This window comes from Colletotrichum destructivum, chromosome 5 (genome assembly GCF_034447905.1).
Source record: "Colletotrichum destructivum chromosome 5, complete sequence".
Lineage (NCBI taxonomy): Eukaryota > Fungi > Ascomycota > Sordariomycetes > Glomerellales > Glomerellaceae > Colletotrichum > Colletotrichum destructivum.
In genome coordinates, this window is record NC_085900.1 from 838,168 (window position 1) to 854,538 (window position 16,371).

Genomic DNA, 16,371 nt, shown 5'->3' on the forward strand with positions numbered 1-16,371 from the left:
TCTCTTGCTTCTCTGACCTTCCATCACTTCCCACGCCATCGCTTCTTTCCCTCGCCAGAGCCGGCACCAACCCCAGCGCTTCCGGGTTCCGGAGACACGATACCACATCCCTTCCGCCATTGTCCGCGTCCTTTTGCCTTCTCTTTTTCGCGACTTGGGACACATTAAACCGACTGACCGACCATCTCATTTTTTCCTACTCACCCAAGATATCAGGTCCCCCCTCCATTACGTAAACCCCCGACGGCCAATCGGGAACCTCACAGCTCTCGTCCCCGTCGGAAATCCATCTCGCAGCGACACCTCCGAGGAAACCCGCTATACACTCATTTTCATTGAACGCAATTGTGACTGCGCCTGTGACAACAATTAAAAATGGCAGAGGCCTCGTGGTGCCTATCAATTCATGCAAGGCTACTGTGAATTATGTAGTGACTTTTCCTGATCCGCCTTCAAAAGACATTTCCCCTTCTTCACTCACGCTCCTTTCCTTGCCCCTCTTAGTCCTCGGTGATATCGCCGTACTCCCACATGCCAAGTCTCTCCTCCTTGGCCTTGGCCTCGACCTCCTTCAGGTGCTTCAGGTAAGCAGCGTGCTGGCTGCTGCGTTCCCAGGCCTTGAGCTTCTTAGGAACCATGGCCTGGCCATTGGCAACAATCTCTTTGTTGATCGAGTCGTTCGGGCCCGGCTTCTTGTCGCTCGCGTTGTAGTCGAACAGCGTAATGTAACTGACACCCTCCTTGTTATCGACGTGGTCGAAGCTGGCCACCAGCTCCTTGCCCTCCGTAAGCTCGGCGATGAAGCCGATCGACTCCGAGAAGTATTCCGGCGCCGTAGGCAGCTGCAGGAACGACAACGAGGCATCGATGGCCTGCGCCTTCAGCTTCTGTGTCGTGAACTGAGGCTGGTCCAGGGGCCTCAGCTTGGACCAGGGCTGCTTCTCCGAGTTGCCGTAGTCGATGTAGACGACCTCGGCCACCTTGGCCGCGCGGTCGTTGGAGCGGATGCGACCTCTGTACCACTGCCCGTCGGCCGAGAATTGCGCGGCGACGTAGTCACCGGCCTTGGGCGCGTCACCAACAGGCTTGCTGTTCTTTGAGTCCAGGTGGAACTTCTTAAAATCGTTCATGAGCGTTGTCAACGCAGCAGTGCCCTTGCCGATTTCCTGGATCTTGATCTTGCCGTTGCCATCAATGTTGGTAATGACGACGTCCCGGTAGTCCTTGGGCTTGTTCTCGTAAGCCTCTGGTGTGTCGTTGGTCGCAGTCTCAACGGGCGCAGACTCATCGTCCTCCTCTTGTGACGGGTCCCAGCTGTGCCACAGACCCTTGCGGCCCTCCTTGGCCTGCCTCTCGGCGGCAAACAGCTCAGTAGCGTTGCCGGACTTCTCGGCTGAGTATGCATGGACCGAGGCAAGACCCTCCTCGACAAGCAGCTTGGCGAAGTTCTCACGGTTGATGTACAAGTCACCGATGAACCCACCAACCTTGTCAATGTCGTAAATATCAACCTCGACATCGCGTTGGTTGCAGCGACGGTTGGCGAGATCGATGGCCTCCTGGCCAAACTCCTCACCCTTCTCGCCGCGGGGACCCGGGGCACGAGGAGCGCGAATACCGCCCAAAACCAGGGTGAGCTTGACGCCCTCGCGAGGAATCAGAAGCGTGAAACGCGATCCAGACTTAACAAAGTCGACAACAGCGGGCACCTTCTTCTGTCTTGACAGGGTGCCAAGCTGGATCTTGGCCTTTTGTTGAGACTCGGAAACGTCGACGAACTGCTTGATCTTGGGCGCCTTGCCAGACCAGATACCCTTCTTATCCTCCTTGGCCTTCTCCTGGGCAGCGAGCAGCTCATCGTAGTTGGGCGAGCGATCAGTGTCGTCCTTGCGGTGACGAATCACGGAAGCGTAGCCTTCCTCGACCAGAAGCAGACCAATGTTCTTGCCCTTCTCAGTCACCGTGGCGACCTCACGAGCTTCAAAATTGTCGGCAGCGGGCTTGGAGCCGTCGATGCTGATGCGGACGTGTTTTCCAATGATCTTCTTACGCAGGAACTCCTTCGCCTCGTCCTTGTAAGGGGCTTCGGAAGGCTCGTTGGTGCGGGGACCACGGACACTGCTGAAGTTGATTCTCTTCTCGTTGGTGCCGGCCTTGTTGCGGACAATAATGGTGTCCGCGCCAATGACCTTGGCAACAACCATGTCGGAAGCCGAGGCATCGGCCTTGGCAACATGGTGCTGGTGCAGGCGCAGCTTCTTGCCCTGGGCCGTCTTCTCAGCAGCACGAAGGCTGGCCATCTTCTCGCCGAGCATGGTGGAGTGGAAGTCGTTGCATCTCGCCAGACCCTCGGACAGGAGGAACTCGGCGATGTTCTTGTTGCCATTGGGGTGGATGATGGCCGCGACCAGCTGCCCCTGAGCGCTGGCGCCAACGATGTCGACCTTTATGCGGCGCTGCAACAGCCTCTCCTCGACGAATGACTTAGCCTCGTTTCCGAACTCTTCAGCAGGCTGGGTCTGACCGGTGGACTGTATCGTTCGCTCGGTGGTCGGGGTACGAATTCCGGCAAGAAGCGTCATGACCTGCACGTGCTTCTTGTCCGAAAGCAGAAGTCGCACGAGCAGGCGATCGCCACTGAGGACCCGCTCGACAATTCCATCCACGGTCTTGCCCTTCCACTCGTTCATGAACTGGGGGCCGCCGAGGTCATTCTGGACCTCAATGTGGCCGCCCTTGTCGGACCACAGACCCTTGCCGGCGTTCTTGGCCTCGGTCTCCAAGTTGCGCAGGTTGTCAAGACGCTGCAGAATGGTCTCGTCGTCCTCCTTTCGGCCGGCATCTTCCCTGACCTTGAGCCATCCGGCCTTGACAGCTTCGTCGGGTAGGGAGGGGCCGTCCTTGGAGAGCAGAGCAGTGCCGAACTCACGGCCGGAAGGTACGGTGTAAGCTACTGTGCATTGAATCTGTTTGCCAACAACGAGTTCTCTGAGATATTCTCTCGACTGGAAAGCAAAGGGCTCGTCACCCTCCTTGTTCAGCCGGGGGGCGCCAACGTATGCGAGGGAGAAGGTCTTTTCGGCTTTCGGGTTGTTGGGAGCGGTCAAGATGAGGGTGTCGCCGCTCAGCACGCTCTTGACCTTGGCGAAGAAGGGCTTCGACATGATGGAGGATCAATGAGCGACTGGGTGTCTGGTATAAGGTAAACTGTATTAATTAGCGCGGTGTCCACGTCAAGTTTTTTGTAGTGACCGTTGGGTGACAGGTGTCTAGTCTGCAGTAAGAGCCTCCAAACGCTTGGAGAAGCAAATATACCCAAACGATTGCAACTTGGAACACTACATCTAGCTGTTGAGTAAAGACTGGCCCGTTTTGTCCATACAGCAGCAAAGACAAAGGCATTATGCTTCGATGAGCTTGTCTGCAAGCAGCATGAATAGGTGCAGCTTCCCCAAGCCGCAGGTAGCATCAGCTAGCACATGGGGCATGTAGATAGAAAGCCGATCGACCCCTTGACAGCAACTGTAATCAAAGCAAACAAGTGACTTACAATACGATGGGGGAGAGGTGTGTGGGAGAGTGGGAGAGGGAGAATGTGGTGATAAGATTCGGGTGGGAAAGGAGAGTTAGGAGGAAGGAGTAATAGCAAGAAGGGCGATTGTACGACGAACGTTCGACACTCGTACCGTACCGCCCTTTTTGACAGCTTGCCTCAATTTCGCCCGTTCTCGAGCGAGCAAGTGTGGGGAAAGGAGGTTCAGGGACCACACGGAGGCTGCAGACAGGGGTAGCAGCTCGCCGCTGGCCAGTCGCAGGCGGCGGGCGGGTAAGCGAGAGCGGGGTTGCAGCTACCTTATGTAAGGCGTTGCACCTTTGGACTTGGTTGCTACAGGACACTTGGAGGACAACAATGTGTTATGACGGCCGAGGCAATGTTCAATGGATGGATATCGATAGACCAGCTCACTGTTTCTTCGGCGCGCAGAATTTCAACTCGACCGTTTGGGTTGTACCTGGCTCAACCGCTCCCCAGTTGTACATAAAACAGCATGAAAGCATCATCTCTAGCTGGGAATTGCTAGCAAGCAATTGCTCTGTTGATGCCAACTGAGGTGGTGTTCACGTCATCTCCTACCCCTCACAGTGCAAGGATTATGCCCCCACCACCATCGCCAGCGACCATCGCTCAGAAGACAAAAGACTTGGTATCACAGAATTCATAGGAGGAATTACGGGTTTTTTTTTATTCGTTATGCTGAACCTGGGACGGGTATTTAGACCGAGTTTGCTGTCAGGTCCTCAGACAACGATGCGGTGCAATTGCCTCGTCGTGACAGCTCCCGGAATGTCCAACTCGACAACACAGCCTCAGGGAACAGCGAAGTCGGATATCCAAAACTTAGTTGGAGATACCAATGACACCTGCAATTACACGTTAGCATTCTTGCCTTTTTGGGTATCGCAAAGCTTGGGTACTCACCGCAGGCGGGGCGGGGACCGGCGTTGCCGGTCTTCTTGGACTCCTCGTTCTGGCCCTTGCCGAGGTCATCGGTGCCGCCGTGGACGACGACGGTGCGGCCGATGACGCTCTCGGGGCCGATCAGCTTGACGTGCTTGTCGGTGACGGTGCCCTTGGAGTTGCCCTGGGCATCGGTCTCGATGTTGCCGAGGTCACCAACGTGGCGGTCCTCGTCCTCGGGAGCGCCGTGGCCCTTGTTGTGGGGGTTGACTGCAGCGAGCCTTGGTCAGCAAAGCTGCTCTCTACTCTCTTGCTCCGCGACAGGGCTTGGAAAGGTCTCTAGGGGAGAACTCACAGTGAGGGCCGGCAGAGGTGCAGCCGTTGGTGTTGTCACCAAAAGTGTGGATGTGCATGCCACGCTTTGCGTTGGCGTCGTTACCAGTGATGTCCCAGGTGATCTTGGTGGGAGCGGACTCGGACTCCTGCTCGAAGACGACGGAGCCGGTGACCTTAGAGTCACCACGGACGACAGCGACTGGCACACAGAGTTAGTAACTGTTTACTACTTCGTTCCTCGCCAAGTCCCTTTCATCCTCCAAGCCCCGTCCCCCCTCATCGAACGGCAGAACATCTTCCCCCGGTTTCCCCACGACGGTAACGACGGGAACGACGGGAACCATCTGGAGCTGAGCCAAACGGATCGAGGGCAGCGACGTAAGGAACATGGAGAATGGAGTCGACCGAGCTTGAAGATTGGCCAGCGGGAGGCTGTCCCTAGCCGTGGGCACGTCACAGAGCCATCAGGGTGTTTTCTCTCTCCCGCCTCGAATAAAAACCCGCTCAATCCAGCGCAAATTGGATGGTTGGACTGCGTCACCCCTCCATCCCCAGCGCTGCGGCTCTGCACTAGGGGCGACGGAGCTGGGATCCAAGTATATAAAGGAGTCTTACTTACCAGCCTTGACCATTTTGAATGATTTTTTGCTTTGTTTTTGGGTTGGTTTGGTTTGTTGGAGCGCGAAGTTGATGTTCAATCGACAATTGTTGGGGAGAGAAGAACGGCGAAGGTTCAAGGTGCAAAGAGGGGAAGAAGGAGAAAGCACCTTATGGAGTCTTTAGGGACCCGGGAGGGACCAGTCTAGGAGCAGGAGGGAGAAGAGAGAGGACACAGTGAACACCACACACACACAACGGCACAAGCTTGCACAAAGCCAGTGGCGGAAGAATGGGCACAATTCGGAATTCCGAGTCCCAGAAGCTCGCCTCGCCTCGCTCTCCTACTCGCCCAGCGGCTTTTCCTCGCTCACTGGTCTGTCCCCCAAGTCCGCAGCTCCCCCTCCTCTTTCTCCGTGCCGGCTCAGGTACTGACTGCAGCGACTGGACAGCAGCACGCCAGCTCGCGCATGGATGGTGGGGGGAAAGCTTCTGCCCCGCTCGAGCATCATCTCATCGCCGTCATCTTGAAGGGAGTGGGCTCGGGTTGAGCTTCGTGCGAAGCCGGTTGGCTGGTTGTTCTCATGGCACTCGAAATGCTTACAAATGGCCGACGCAACGCGACATCAGCGGCGTGGGCCTGTAGCAGTACTGCTTGAAGTCCGCGTTAGGAGGGCAGGGCGGTCGGGATGGAATCGACCCTCATGGCACATTGGCACCGGCAGAGCCGATGGTCGGCCAAGACGACCCCACCTCTTCTCCCTCCCCTCTCTCACGATGGCCCCCGCCGGTTGTGGCTTGGACCGGCTTCTTTGCTTCGCGGGCGCTGCTGTCCCTGCCGCATAGTCGGCCGAGTCGACGGCGACTGCGGCACATTCAAAACTGCCGGGAGTGGCATGGACAAGCAGAGATGAACAGGGTACAGCAGGCCTTACAATTTCTACGGCCCGTCTTTGCGGGATGAAATGCACGGGGGGCATTCACTGCTAGCTAATGATACGACGAGCAACCTAGCGACCCGGGTTGGATCGACGAGAGTTGCCAACCATCGAGAGCTTCAGCCATATCTAACAATACATGGTAGTACTAGCCACTACAAGCCACTACACATCGTACACATTATCAGCGCTAGCAAGAAGCTCTGGCCATCTGAAGAAGTGGCGGGGCTAGCCTCAATATCCCATCCTATTCCGAAGATGTTGGAATAGACAAGATGCATCGTTATTGAAGCTATGGATAGGCGTGACCGAATCATCACGAACAATCGTTGAAATGTCCGTTAGAGAACAGCTGGCCCACTGAATTCAGCGTCTTCCCGTGCCGTAGTTACCCAGAGATCTGGAGGGAGCTGCTTAATGATGCAAAGGCTCACGGACCATGACAACGATGGTTGTCAGCAAGTACCATACTTTCTGCAAATTAGTGTAAGCTGGCTGGTTCGTCTCTCGAACAAGAACCTCCAGAGGCGACAACGAGCGAGCAGCCGGGTCAGACTCATGGCACAAAGAGTCCCGACGGCTCCGACAGGCCTCCTGAACGAGGACGACACGGCCGACCAGTCACGTCTGGAATTTGGCCGCCCGGGAATGCTGACAAGGACGGAGACCAATCCCACGGCGTGGTGCCCTCGGCCTCGGACCCCAGATGCAGTCAGCCCTACAGAAGGAGCTTATGGCCTTAAATACAGCGGCATCGAGGTCCGACGATGCGGGTTTTCTCATTGCAGCTCGCGGTACCATTGCCTGTGAGAAGAAGACGGGATTGAACAGAAAACAATGGGATTCCTTTTCAAATGAGCAATGAGCGCAGACGCTGGTGTCCCAATTGCAATAGGTAAGACAGCGACAAAAACAGCCGAGTCTCCGCAACCCGCGGGTCAAGATCGATACCGGCGGGACACGTGGTATTGAAAAAACGATGGCAATCTCCCTGCTCCATGCTTGCAGAAGTTCCAAGACAAACCTCGGTTTCGAGGGGGTCGCCGGGGTATTGACCGATGATAATATGCCGGGAGTCGCGGCCTGTCGCGACGTAGTATGTATCCGAACTGCTATTCTTTCGTCGAAACAAAAGACTCTAGAATGGGTAAATGACACAAAAGACGCGACACAGGACGATGCGGATGAACCGGGCATTGGGTGCTGATTGCTTTTTTGTCTCCAAACCGACGGATGATGAAGCTGGCCCCCCTGAGTGATGTGACAGGAATCTCATTGCAGTGCAGCAGCAGCTCCTCGGGCCGCGAGGTGGGAGGATATACGAGGATGGGGTTCGCTAGCACGTCGCACGCACTCCACCTAGCAGGGACCCCGAATTGCTGGGATTTTCCGTGAGTCCAGGGTCGTTCTACCGCTGTAGTCGTGGCAAGTGCACGAATACAGCAGCGCAAGCTTACGGATACAGTTACAGTTGGTCGGACGGAATACGAGGCCCAAAGAGAACCACCGAGCTGTGGACTTGGAGAAAGAAAACAGATTGCAATCTTTATGGGGTTCCGTGATTGGATTGTAGATCTCGGCTAGGTGTCGGCTACACTCACAGTATCCGTACAGATAGGTAGGTTGAGTAAAATCAAACGCTTCTGAGCCTGTCCGGGTTTGACTTTGGCTTGCTGCAGCGTGTTCATACTGGAACCGGAATGAACCACTCTCGGGTACCTGTATCTGTCCGATGCTTGCCGTAAGGTTTGCATTTGATACTAGACATCAGACGACCCAACATCCAAGTCACGGATGCCTAGGTACCCAAATTCTGTTGTCGGTTGGGGCAGGTAGTATGTACGGATACGCTACGGTATTTACGATGTACCTGTGGTGTGTACCATGCTCCCAGGCAGGCATCTATGGGATTGTGCCTGGGCTGGTTTTAAATTCTCGCCTTTATTTCACTTCTCCGTCCCTCTTTCCCTTCTTAGGTTACCTGAATGAAGCCTGTGGGACAACTGCCCGAGCACGTTGCTCCTTCCCTCCTCGGGAATATTGTCGAGGACGATGAACAGGGCCAGCCCCCCAAGGCAGTACGTACTCGCACCTTAATTGCACGTATCAATCAAAAGTCAGCCGCCCAGCAAGCCTGCCCAGAGGCCCCAGACAAAAGTGACACATGTACTTTTCCACACATCACCTGCGCTGTCGGTACATGGTCTCGGGGCAAAATGCAGGCGCTCATCTCGTCTTCCCCATTCCTCCCCATCCCAGTCCATTCTGGTCCGGCCAAGCCAAGACTTGTTCGGCCCAGATTCAATCTCTTCTTCCCGCCTGGGACTGGTGACCAGTCCAGCGACCTCCGCAACGAAAGACAAGAGACGAGACGAGAGACGGGCGATACTACGGGGGTACCCGGCCTAACTGCTAACTGCTCGTTGGACCAGTTTCCTTTGCTGTTCGCCCCCTGTTGGTGCCTCATATTTCGCTCACAGCACCATCCACCACCCACAACTTCGCGGTACCTGACCTACCTGGCCTACCTACCTGGCTTTTACCGACGGAAGAAGAAGAACAAGAAGAAGAAAAAAGAGGGTGAGGTGTGGTGTCCCTCTCTCTCCCTCTCTCTCTCTCTCTCTATCTTTTCTTACATCACGTCTCAATCGACACGAGACCGCTTCTCTCGTCCATCGTCTGGCCTGCGAAACGGTTGCCTCCTCTCGTTCGCCCACTCCCCACCGACCTCCAACTATCTGACGGGATCAGCCATTGGGGCAGTGTGACAGCGCAATCACATATTACGGACGCGACCATTGTGTGCGACTCGAGTTTCCTGGCCTGCGAGAGGGAACAAGGCACTCTACTCACTCAGCGTCAGAGACACAAACCAAGCAAAGGCCCCCAAACTGGCTTTTTGTCTGGCACCATCCTTGAAGAGACAAAAACCTCGGACCTCGTTCACCTACATACACTACAGAGTACTTCTGTTTTTGCGTGGACTCGCAAGTCGCCCAAGTCTGCCCTGCGCGGCACCGAACAGCCCCAAGCCAACCCCGACTCTGACATTGCGACTCTCTGACGACTCTCCAGCCCCGGTCTTGTGGCTTGGTTTTCGCTCTCCCCGACTGGCCCACAGTGCCATTGCTGCCTCTCACTCTCACTTTTTTGTCACTCGCTTCAAAGCAGAGGGCACTGCGGATATCGACAGCACTCACCTCACGGTTCTACACGGGCCTGCCTTCCAAGGTCGCACCACCCTCTTCTCGTCTGACGACTGTCCTGGGTGATCAGCTCCCTGTTTGCCGCGCGACACCGGTTGCCTAGTGTGTCAGTCCTAGGGCCCATCGATCTGCCCAACAGCCTTCTCCAACTCGTCCTGCCCAGAGGACTGACTGCCCAAAGACGTCAGTCCTACTACGCCCGCCTGCGCCGCACCCCAGCACAAGACACGGCACACAACCAACACCTCCTACGAGGCGCACCCCGCGACACCCCGGACGGACGACCGGCTAACGTCAAACAACTTCAACTTTACATCGAGACGCCTTCTCCAACCCTACAACGTCCCTCTGTCTGGCGCATTACCCCCGACAACCCGTCGACCACAGACCGCACGGCCCGGCGAGCATTGCTTCGATCAAACTCGCTACGAACACATGCGATCGACCCCCGCCAACATTCCGCTTAGGTCGACATAGCAGCCTTTTCGGGAGGCCGACCTGACGGTCTCGTCTCGGCGTCGCTGTCATCGCCACCATCATCAGCCATCATCAACATGTCTTTCCGAGGCGACGGCCAGCGCCGTTACGGCCATACCCCTCCCGTTCAATACCCCACACCCGAGCAGTCGCAAGACCAGTCTGCTTACCTCGGCCGACGCCCGAGTTTCAACAACGGCGACGACGCTGCCATGTTCGACCAGACCCGCGCGCAATCTCGGGGTCACCAGCCGTCGGGCTCGAGAGGCGAGGATGAGCTCTTCTTGACGAGCCCGACTAGTTCGAGCCATTCCGGCGGCCGCCACAGCTATGGCTCAACCAACAATGCGCTCTCTGGCTACCAGCATCAGTACCAGGCTTCATCGCCCCCGACGTCTTCTCATTCCAGTTACAATCCCCAAGCCTTTGCTCGGACGCCGTCGACGGCCTCGACGTCTCTGCCATACCACCCAGCTCCCCCGAGCCGGTATGGGTCCGCCGCTTCGCCAACCTCATACACGGCTCCTCCCCCCTCCAACTATACCCCGGCGGCATACAACCCGGCCGCCTACGCGAGCACAGCAGCCCCTCAGCGGCAGCCGACGTATTCCGGCTACAATAACTACAGTCAAGGCTACGGTTCTCCGACTGCCGTCCATTCCTCTTCGGGGTTTGGCCAGTCGCCAGCTTCTTCGTACCAGTCCACGTTCCAATCCGTACAGGCGCCTTCATCCGCGTCGGCCTACGAATCATCCTACTCTCAATCCTACAGTAACAGTTACAACTCGTACCCAACGAACGGCACGGGTCCCGCAGCACCGTATCCGTCGGACGACTTGCAGACACCGTATCCGATCCAGTCGTCGATGCCCGTCGGACCAGGCTACACAGATCCATCGGCCTTTTACAGTAGACCACCGCGATCCGACTCAGCGGCGTCTCCGGTCTCGTCACCGCAGATTCAACAGCAACACTCGCCAGGCCTGCAACGCCATCCCACAAACGCCCCTTTACCCAGCCGACCGATGAACGAACACACCTGGGACCCGAGCGCCATCACTCCCACAGACGAGGACCAAGCTCAGCTACAAGACAACATAATACAAGACATCGAGGCTGAGTTGGGTGGCCGGCACCGTCCTCTTCCGATTAACGGCGGACAGTTCTCCGATGACGAGCTGCAAGGCCTACGAAGATACAACTCGGACTTGGCCAACACGAACATGTCGCATTCCTCGGCTGCGTCCAACGCCAACAGGGCTCCGATTCCCACCTTCGATTACGATGATGACGATGACGACCCAGAAGGAACTGCAGGAGTTCTGGCTATGCAACAGGCGGAACTAGACGACAGGAGATTCAGCAGCTTGCCACCTTTTATCCCGCACGATCTCCCAGCCCCCTCGAACCACCTTCCGCCGCCACCTGAGGAGCAGAGCGACGATACCGACTACGGCGGCATGGATCTGGGTGCGCTTGCTGGCGGTTATGCCGGGAGCCTGGCCTATGGCAACGAGGTGCCAATTCAGGACGGATCCCGGCCGCTACCGAACCCCAACGATTACGCCGGAGCATCCCCGTTCACGGATGCGGGGGTCGACTATGGTGGCACCGGCGGCTTGCAGGCTCCTTCCGCTCACCGACTGAGCTTTGATGAGGGCGATGAGCCGGCGTCTCTCCACTCGAAACAGAGCGGCAGCGAGTCACCCTATAAGGAAGACTACCCGGATATCTTCTACCACCCTGGATTGTCAAACAGGCCGCTCCCAGCCCTTCCTGGTGGCCCGGAAAGCGATTCAAGCTCTTTGCTCTCTGTCCACCCCACAACCCGCAGCCATCATGCCCACTCACTTAGCACTGACTCACGAACCCTTCACGACGGCGGCTCTGACTACCACGGCGGCTCGACGGGCCTCAACTCACCCTTTCCGGAGCGTTCTATATCCCTATCGAGCCACAGCCACACCCCGCAGGTGCAGGCACCGGTCCGGTCACGAACAGATGCGGCGGAAGAGCGGAGGAAGATGGCCAGATACCAGACCCAGCAACAGCAGCTCGCGGCGCAAAATGGACTGCCGTACGACGGCTACGAGTCTGGGACGCCATCTTCGATGACGTATGATATGATCACACTGCCCAGCGGCCGGAAGAGGAAGTTTGTTCCATCAAAACTCACGTCTGGTGATCTCAGAAGGTGCTCTGAGCCGTGGGCTTTGAGTGGAATCGCGGCCTGGATTCGCGAGATGGCCGATGGAGAGCCAGATTTGAAACAAAAGACTGTTGAGGAGGCACTACTCAAGCTGTTCACAGCCAAGGTCCCCACCATTAACGTTGCTGATGCTGAGCTTCTCAGTGCCCTCGTGTCGCAGCTCATGTTGGACGCCGGAGTTCTCGTTCCCGAGGAAGAATGGGTCAAGTTCGGCAATGGCACTGTGTCTGGAGTCTTGCCGCAACTGACGGGCTCTGGCTGCTATGCACCGAAGCTCCACGAGGACGATTCTCAGTCGGGGCGCTGCTACTCTCACCAGTGCATGAGGACGTTGAAGAAGGCCAACCTGGACGAGATGCTTCTCGAAGAAGCCAAGCCGGCCGACTGGAACGTGCACTACAAGATCCAAGAAGCCGAACTTGCCGAAAAGCCGAAGAAGGAAATAGAGCGCCAGCACGTGTTGCACGAAATCGTGAACAGTGAGGAATACTTCATCAGTCAGCTCGAGGTTCTACGGGTCTTGTACCGAGACCATTTGCGGAACAGCCAGCCTCCCATCATCCCACCCAACAAGATTGATAAGTTCCTTCAGATTGTGTTTGGCAAGGCTGATGCTGTTCAACTCGTCAACAAGGACAACCTTTTGGCGCAGTTGAAGTACCGTCAACAGGAACAAGGGCCGTGGATCACGGGATTCTCCGACCTCTTCCGCGAGTGGATTCGAAAGGCCAAGGATGTGTACATCGACTATGCATCTCAGTTCCCCTACGCCGAGTACATGGTGCGCAAGGAGTCTGATCGCAACCTCCTCTTCCGCACCTTTCTCGAGCAAGTCATGAGGCACAAGCGCTCCGAGCGCCTGGGATGGCAGCATTTCCTCAAGACACCCATCACGCGGTTACAGCGATACTCGCTCCTGCTTGAGACCGTCGAGAAGAAGACGCTGCGGGACGACGAAGAGAAGGCCAATTTGGCAAGAGCAATCGCAGAGATTCGCAACGTCACAATGGAGTGCGACACCAAGGTCGCCGAGATGCAGAAGAAGGTGGAGATGATGGAGCTCAACAACATGCTCGTCCTTAGGCCAGGGTTTCACTCGGTCCTCAACCTTGACCATCTTGGCCGGGAGCTCATTAAACAGGGTGATTTGCAGAGAATGGGTTCCAAGGGTGTCAGATGGGTTGACACGCATGCGTTGCTGTTTGATCACTACTTTATCCTCGCAAAGGTGGTGACTCCCAAAGACGTCCGAGGAGAGAAGAAGTTTGACGTGTCGAAAGAAGTAAGCCGCTATGAAATCCCCGAGGCCGATTGTTGTGCTAACTGGCAATTCATAGCCCATCCCCATGCCTTTGCTCTTCCTTGACACCATGAACGATGACCCAATCTCGAAGCAGAAGGGCATAACTGCCCCGTTAGCCCGGACGGGAGGCGGTTCAGATACTAGACTGAACAAGGTCGCCACCAACGGTACTGATCGCCCCGGCTTGGAGCATGTTGCGACCAGCTCGTCGATAGCCTCATCTACGACGGCCAGGCTCACGCCGACCATGTCCAACGATCCCGAGGGTAAGATCCTCTATCCTTTCAAGATCAAGCATCTGGGCCACGAGACGTACATTCTGTACGCCACATCAGCCCAGAGCCGGGCGGAATGGGTGGAGAAGATCATCGAAGCCAAGACGAGGCATGCGAAGGCGCTGCACTCGCAAAATGCCGAGCCCTTCCGCCTTCGTGTGCTTGCAGACAGCGCGTTCGTTTATGATGCGGCGGCAGCTATTGGCAGACAACCAGGCGTTCCCATCCGGGGCACCCCTCTTGACCGAGCAGTCCGTGAGATCGAGGAGGTTTACGGGCCTGGTAGAGGGCCCGCTCCGGTTTGCAGGGCACAAGTCAACTGCGCTTGCGGCTTCAATGCATTCGGAAAGTCCATCATCGCCATTGGAACGGACTACGGCGTGTTTATCTCGGATGCCACGAATCCTCGTGGTTGGATGAAGGTAAGCCGCAAAGTTTCGTGTTGCGACGATATCCGGCAAGAAGATGATTGCTAATACTGTACAGAGCGTGCAAACAACGAGAGTGACGCAAATCGCCGTCCTCGAAGAGTTTTCTGTCTGCCTCATTATTGCAGACCGATCCCTCGTCGCTTATCCGCTGGATGTGGTGGCACCAGTGTCGAACTTCCCCGCGCCGGCCCACGACAACCCGCGACGGGCGCCTCAGAGGCTGGCAAAGGACGTGGCTTTCTTCGCCACGGCGCGCATGAAGGAGCGTATGCTGGTCTTTTTCAAGCGGAAAGAAGGCATGCACAACACGTTCAAGGTCCTCGAACCCGTCTTCCAGAAGGCAACCGAGAAGAGGCCTAGGATCTTTGGCGGCCGCAAGGGCCCGGGAGGCAGCACCGATTCGTTCCGCGACTACGACGAGTTCTACCTCCCGACAGAGTGCTACTCGCTCAACCTCTTCCAGAGCTACATTGCGGTTTCTACCGCAAAGGGGTTCGAACTGCTGACCCTCGACAAGAAGCAGACGATGTCGATTCCTGACCTGAAGCAGCCGGCCATCGCCAACATCGCAGGCCGAATTCGGGATCAGAGACCGCTGGGCATGTTCAAGCTGAACGACCAGGAGTTCTTGCTAGCATATGAAGACTGCGCTGTGTACGTCGATAAACACGGCGACGTGAGCCGCACCCTCATTATGGAATACTCGGGCAAGCAAAAGAAGGCGACGAGCGCCACCATGTACGGCCAGTATCTCCTCCTCTTCAACGGAGACTATGTCGAGGTGCGAAACGCCGAGAACGGGCGCCTCCGACAGATTATCGCCGGCCGGGACGTGAAATGCCTCGACTTTGGCGTCAGGGGCCCCACGGGCGGCAACTCGTCAAACACGCAGAGCTGGCTGAGCGGGCAAACCCCCGCGGGAGAAGACTCCAAAGGGACGGTCAAGATCTCGATGAGCCATCCCGAGCAGCACGGCGTGCAGGTTGTGTTGGAGATGCTCCTCAACGATGGGCATATGGAGAAATAGGGCTAGGCAAAGGGGCGGTGATGACTGATGAGAGGGACACTGTGTGCGTGCCCCACAATTGGACAGATGAGGGTTTCCAGCCCATTTCTTTCCCATTCTCCCACCTCCGGGTGGACGATTCCCCAGTTGACGAAAGCAAGAGGTCGTGGATACGTGAGAAGAAAGCTGCGCGGACCGCAAGGGCGTTTTGGGTCGAACGTGGGTCATGGCCGGAAGGTTCTCTTTATTTACGCGGGTTGGAAAGGAGGAGGGAGGGGAACCAACCGACCGGCAGGCGGCGGGACACGTCGGGTTTATAAGTCGATCCTAGGCCACGGCCAGGACGTCCCATGTTTTCTTGTCTTTTGTTTCTTCTTTCCTATTCTTGTTTTGTCTTCTTTATATACTCAGCGAGGGTCCTGCTTGCAGAAACGGCGGGGGCCATCGTTCTCTCACACCAAGGAATATAACGATTCCCACCTTTGAGAACTTCTTGTGTTATTTCGGGGTCATGAATCAGCTAAGGCATCTTGTATAAGCGCGAGGTGGAAGCCCGGGCTTATGGAGCTGTGAAAAGTACGGGTAAGTGACCTGGGACATACGAGCTGATGTGGTCTTGTTGGCTCACAGATATCATATGTTTGCTATCCATTGCTTGACATCCCATGATTGACGATAAGACTCTCTCTCTCTCTCTCTCTCTCTCTCTCTCTCTCTCTCTCTCTCTCTCTCTCTCTTGTGTGGTCGACAGGGATAGTAGCTGCGATTGGGTAAGACAAGCTTCTGCATGCCAAGACCAGTATCTTGGTCTCGGACGGGTATATACAAGTACCACCCACGAATATGGACCGCAATGAGACGGGATGAATTATGGTAGCCGTAGCATCAGGCGTCATCACCACCTCAAGAACTCCTCGCAAGCGAACCCTCCTCGGCCGCACCGAAAGTCCACCGTCGCGCCTGCGCGCCCGGCTACCGTGGCGGTTCGGCTGACGTTACCAGGGCCGGCGCAGCTAATCAGGGGTTGTTGGACGCGACAGGCAGGTCGTTCGGCGATGCCAAGATGTCAGACGCGACCATACTGTGAAGGGAAGGTCGGCTTTGATCTACAGCATCCGGACCCGAGTGGCTCCC

At 56.4% G+C, this 16,371-nt stretch overlaps 4 protein-coding genes across 4 annotated transcripts; 2 read left to right on the forward strand and 2 right to left on the reverse strand.

The window, feature by feature from the left end:
* Window positions 1-367: 367 nt before the first annotated feature.
* On the reverse strand, window positions 368-3,706 carry CDEST_07857 (Putative Tudor domain, staphylococcal nuclease (SNase-like), SNase-like, superfamily). The gene is made up of 2 exons (XM_062924016.1): window positions 3,551-3,706; window positions 368-3,207 (listed from the first exon to the last, which is right to left on the reverse strand). Exon 2 carries the CDS (start codon window positions 3,162-3,164, stop codon window positions 501-503), a length of 2,664 nt encoding a protein of 887 aa, XP_062780067.1. The 5' UTR covers window positions 3,165-3,207; window positions 3,551-3,706; the 3' UTR covers window positions 368-500.
* A 693-nt stretch (window positions 3,707-4,399) lies between these two features.
* On the reverse strand, window positions 4,400-5,427 carry CDEST_07858 (Putative superoxide dismutase, copper/zinc binding domain-containing protein; the record flags this gene model as incomplete). Its single annotated transcript, XM_062924017.1, has 4 exons — window positions 4,400-4,422; window positions 4,481-4,729; window positions 4,815-4,994; window positions 5,415-5,427. The coding sequence occupies 4 exons, from the start codon at window positions 5,425-5,427 to the stop codon at window positions 4,400-4,402; spliced, it is 465 nt and encodes a 154-aa protein (XP_062780068.1).
* Window positions 5,428-5,683: 256 nt separating this feature from the next.
* CDEST_07859 (uncharacterized protein) lies at window positions 5,684-6,525 on the forward strand. Its single transcript, XM_062924018.1, has 2 exons — window positions 5,684-5,768; window positions 5,848-6,525. The coding sequence occupies exons 1-2, from the start codon at window positions 5,685-5,687 to the stop codon at window positions 5,941-5,943; spliced, it is 180 nt and encodes a 59-aa protein (XP_062780069.1). The 5' UTR covers window position 5,684; the 3' UTR covers window positions 5,944-6,525.
* Window positions 6,526-8,618: 2,093 nt separating this feature from the next.
* Window positions 8,619-15,805, forward strand: CDEST_07860 (Putative DH domain, CNH domain, pleckstrin domain, PH-like domain superfamily). The gene is made up of 3 exons (XM_062924019.1): window positions 8,619-13,504; window positions 13,560-14,222; window positions 14,287-15,805. The coding sequence occupies exons 1-3, from the start codon at window positions 10,091-10,093 to the stop codon at window positions 15,256-15,258; spliced, it is 5,049 nt and encodes a 1,682-aa protein (XP_062780070.1). The 5' UTR covers window positions 8,619-10,090; the 3' UTR covers window positions 15,259-15,805.
* Window positions 15,806-16,371: the final 566 nt, after the last annotated feature.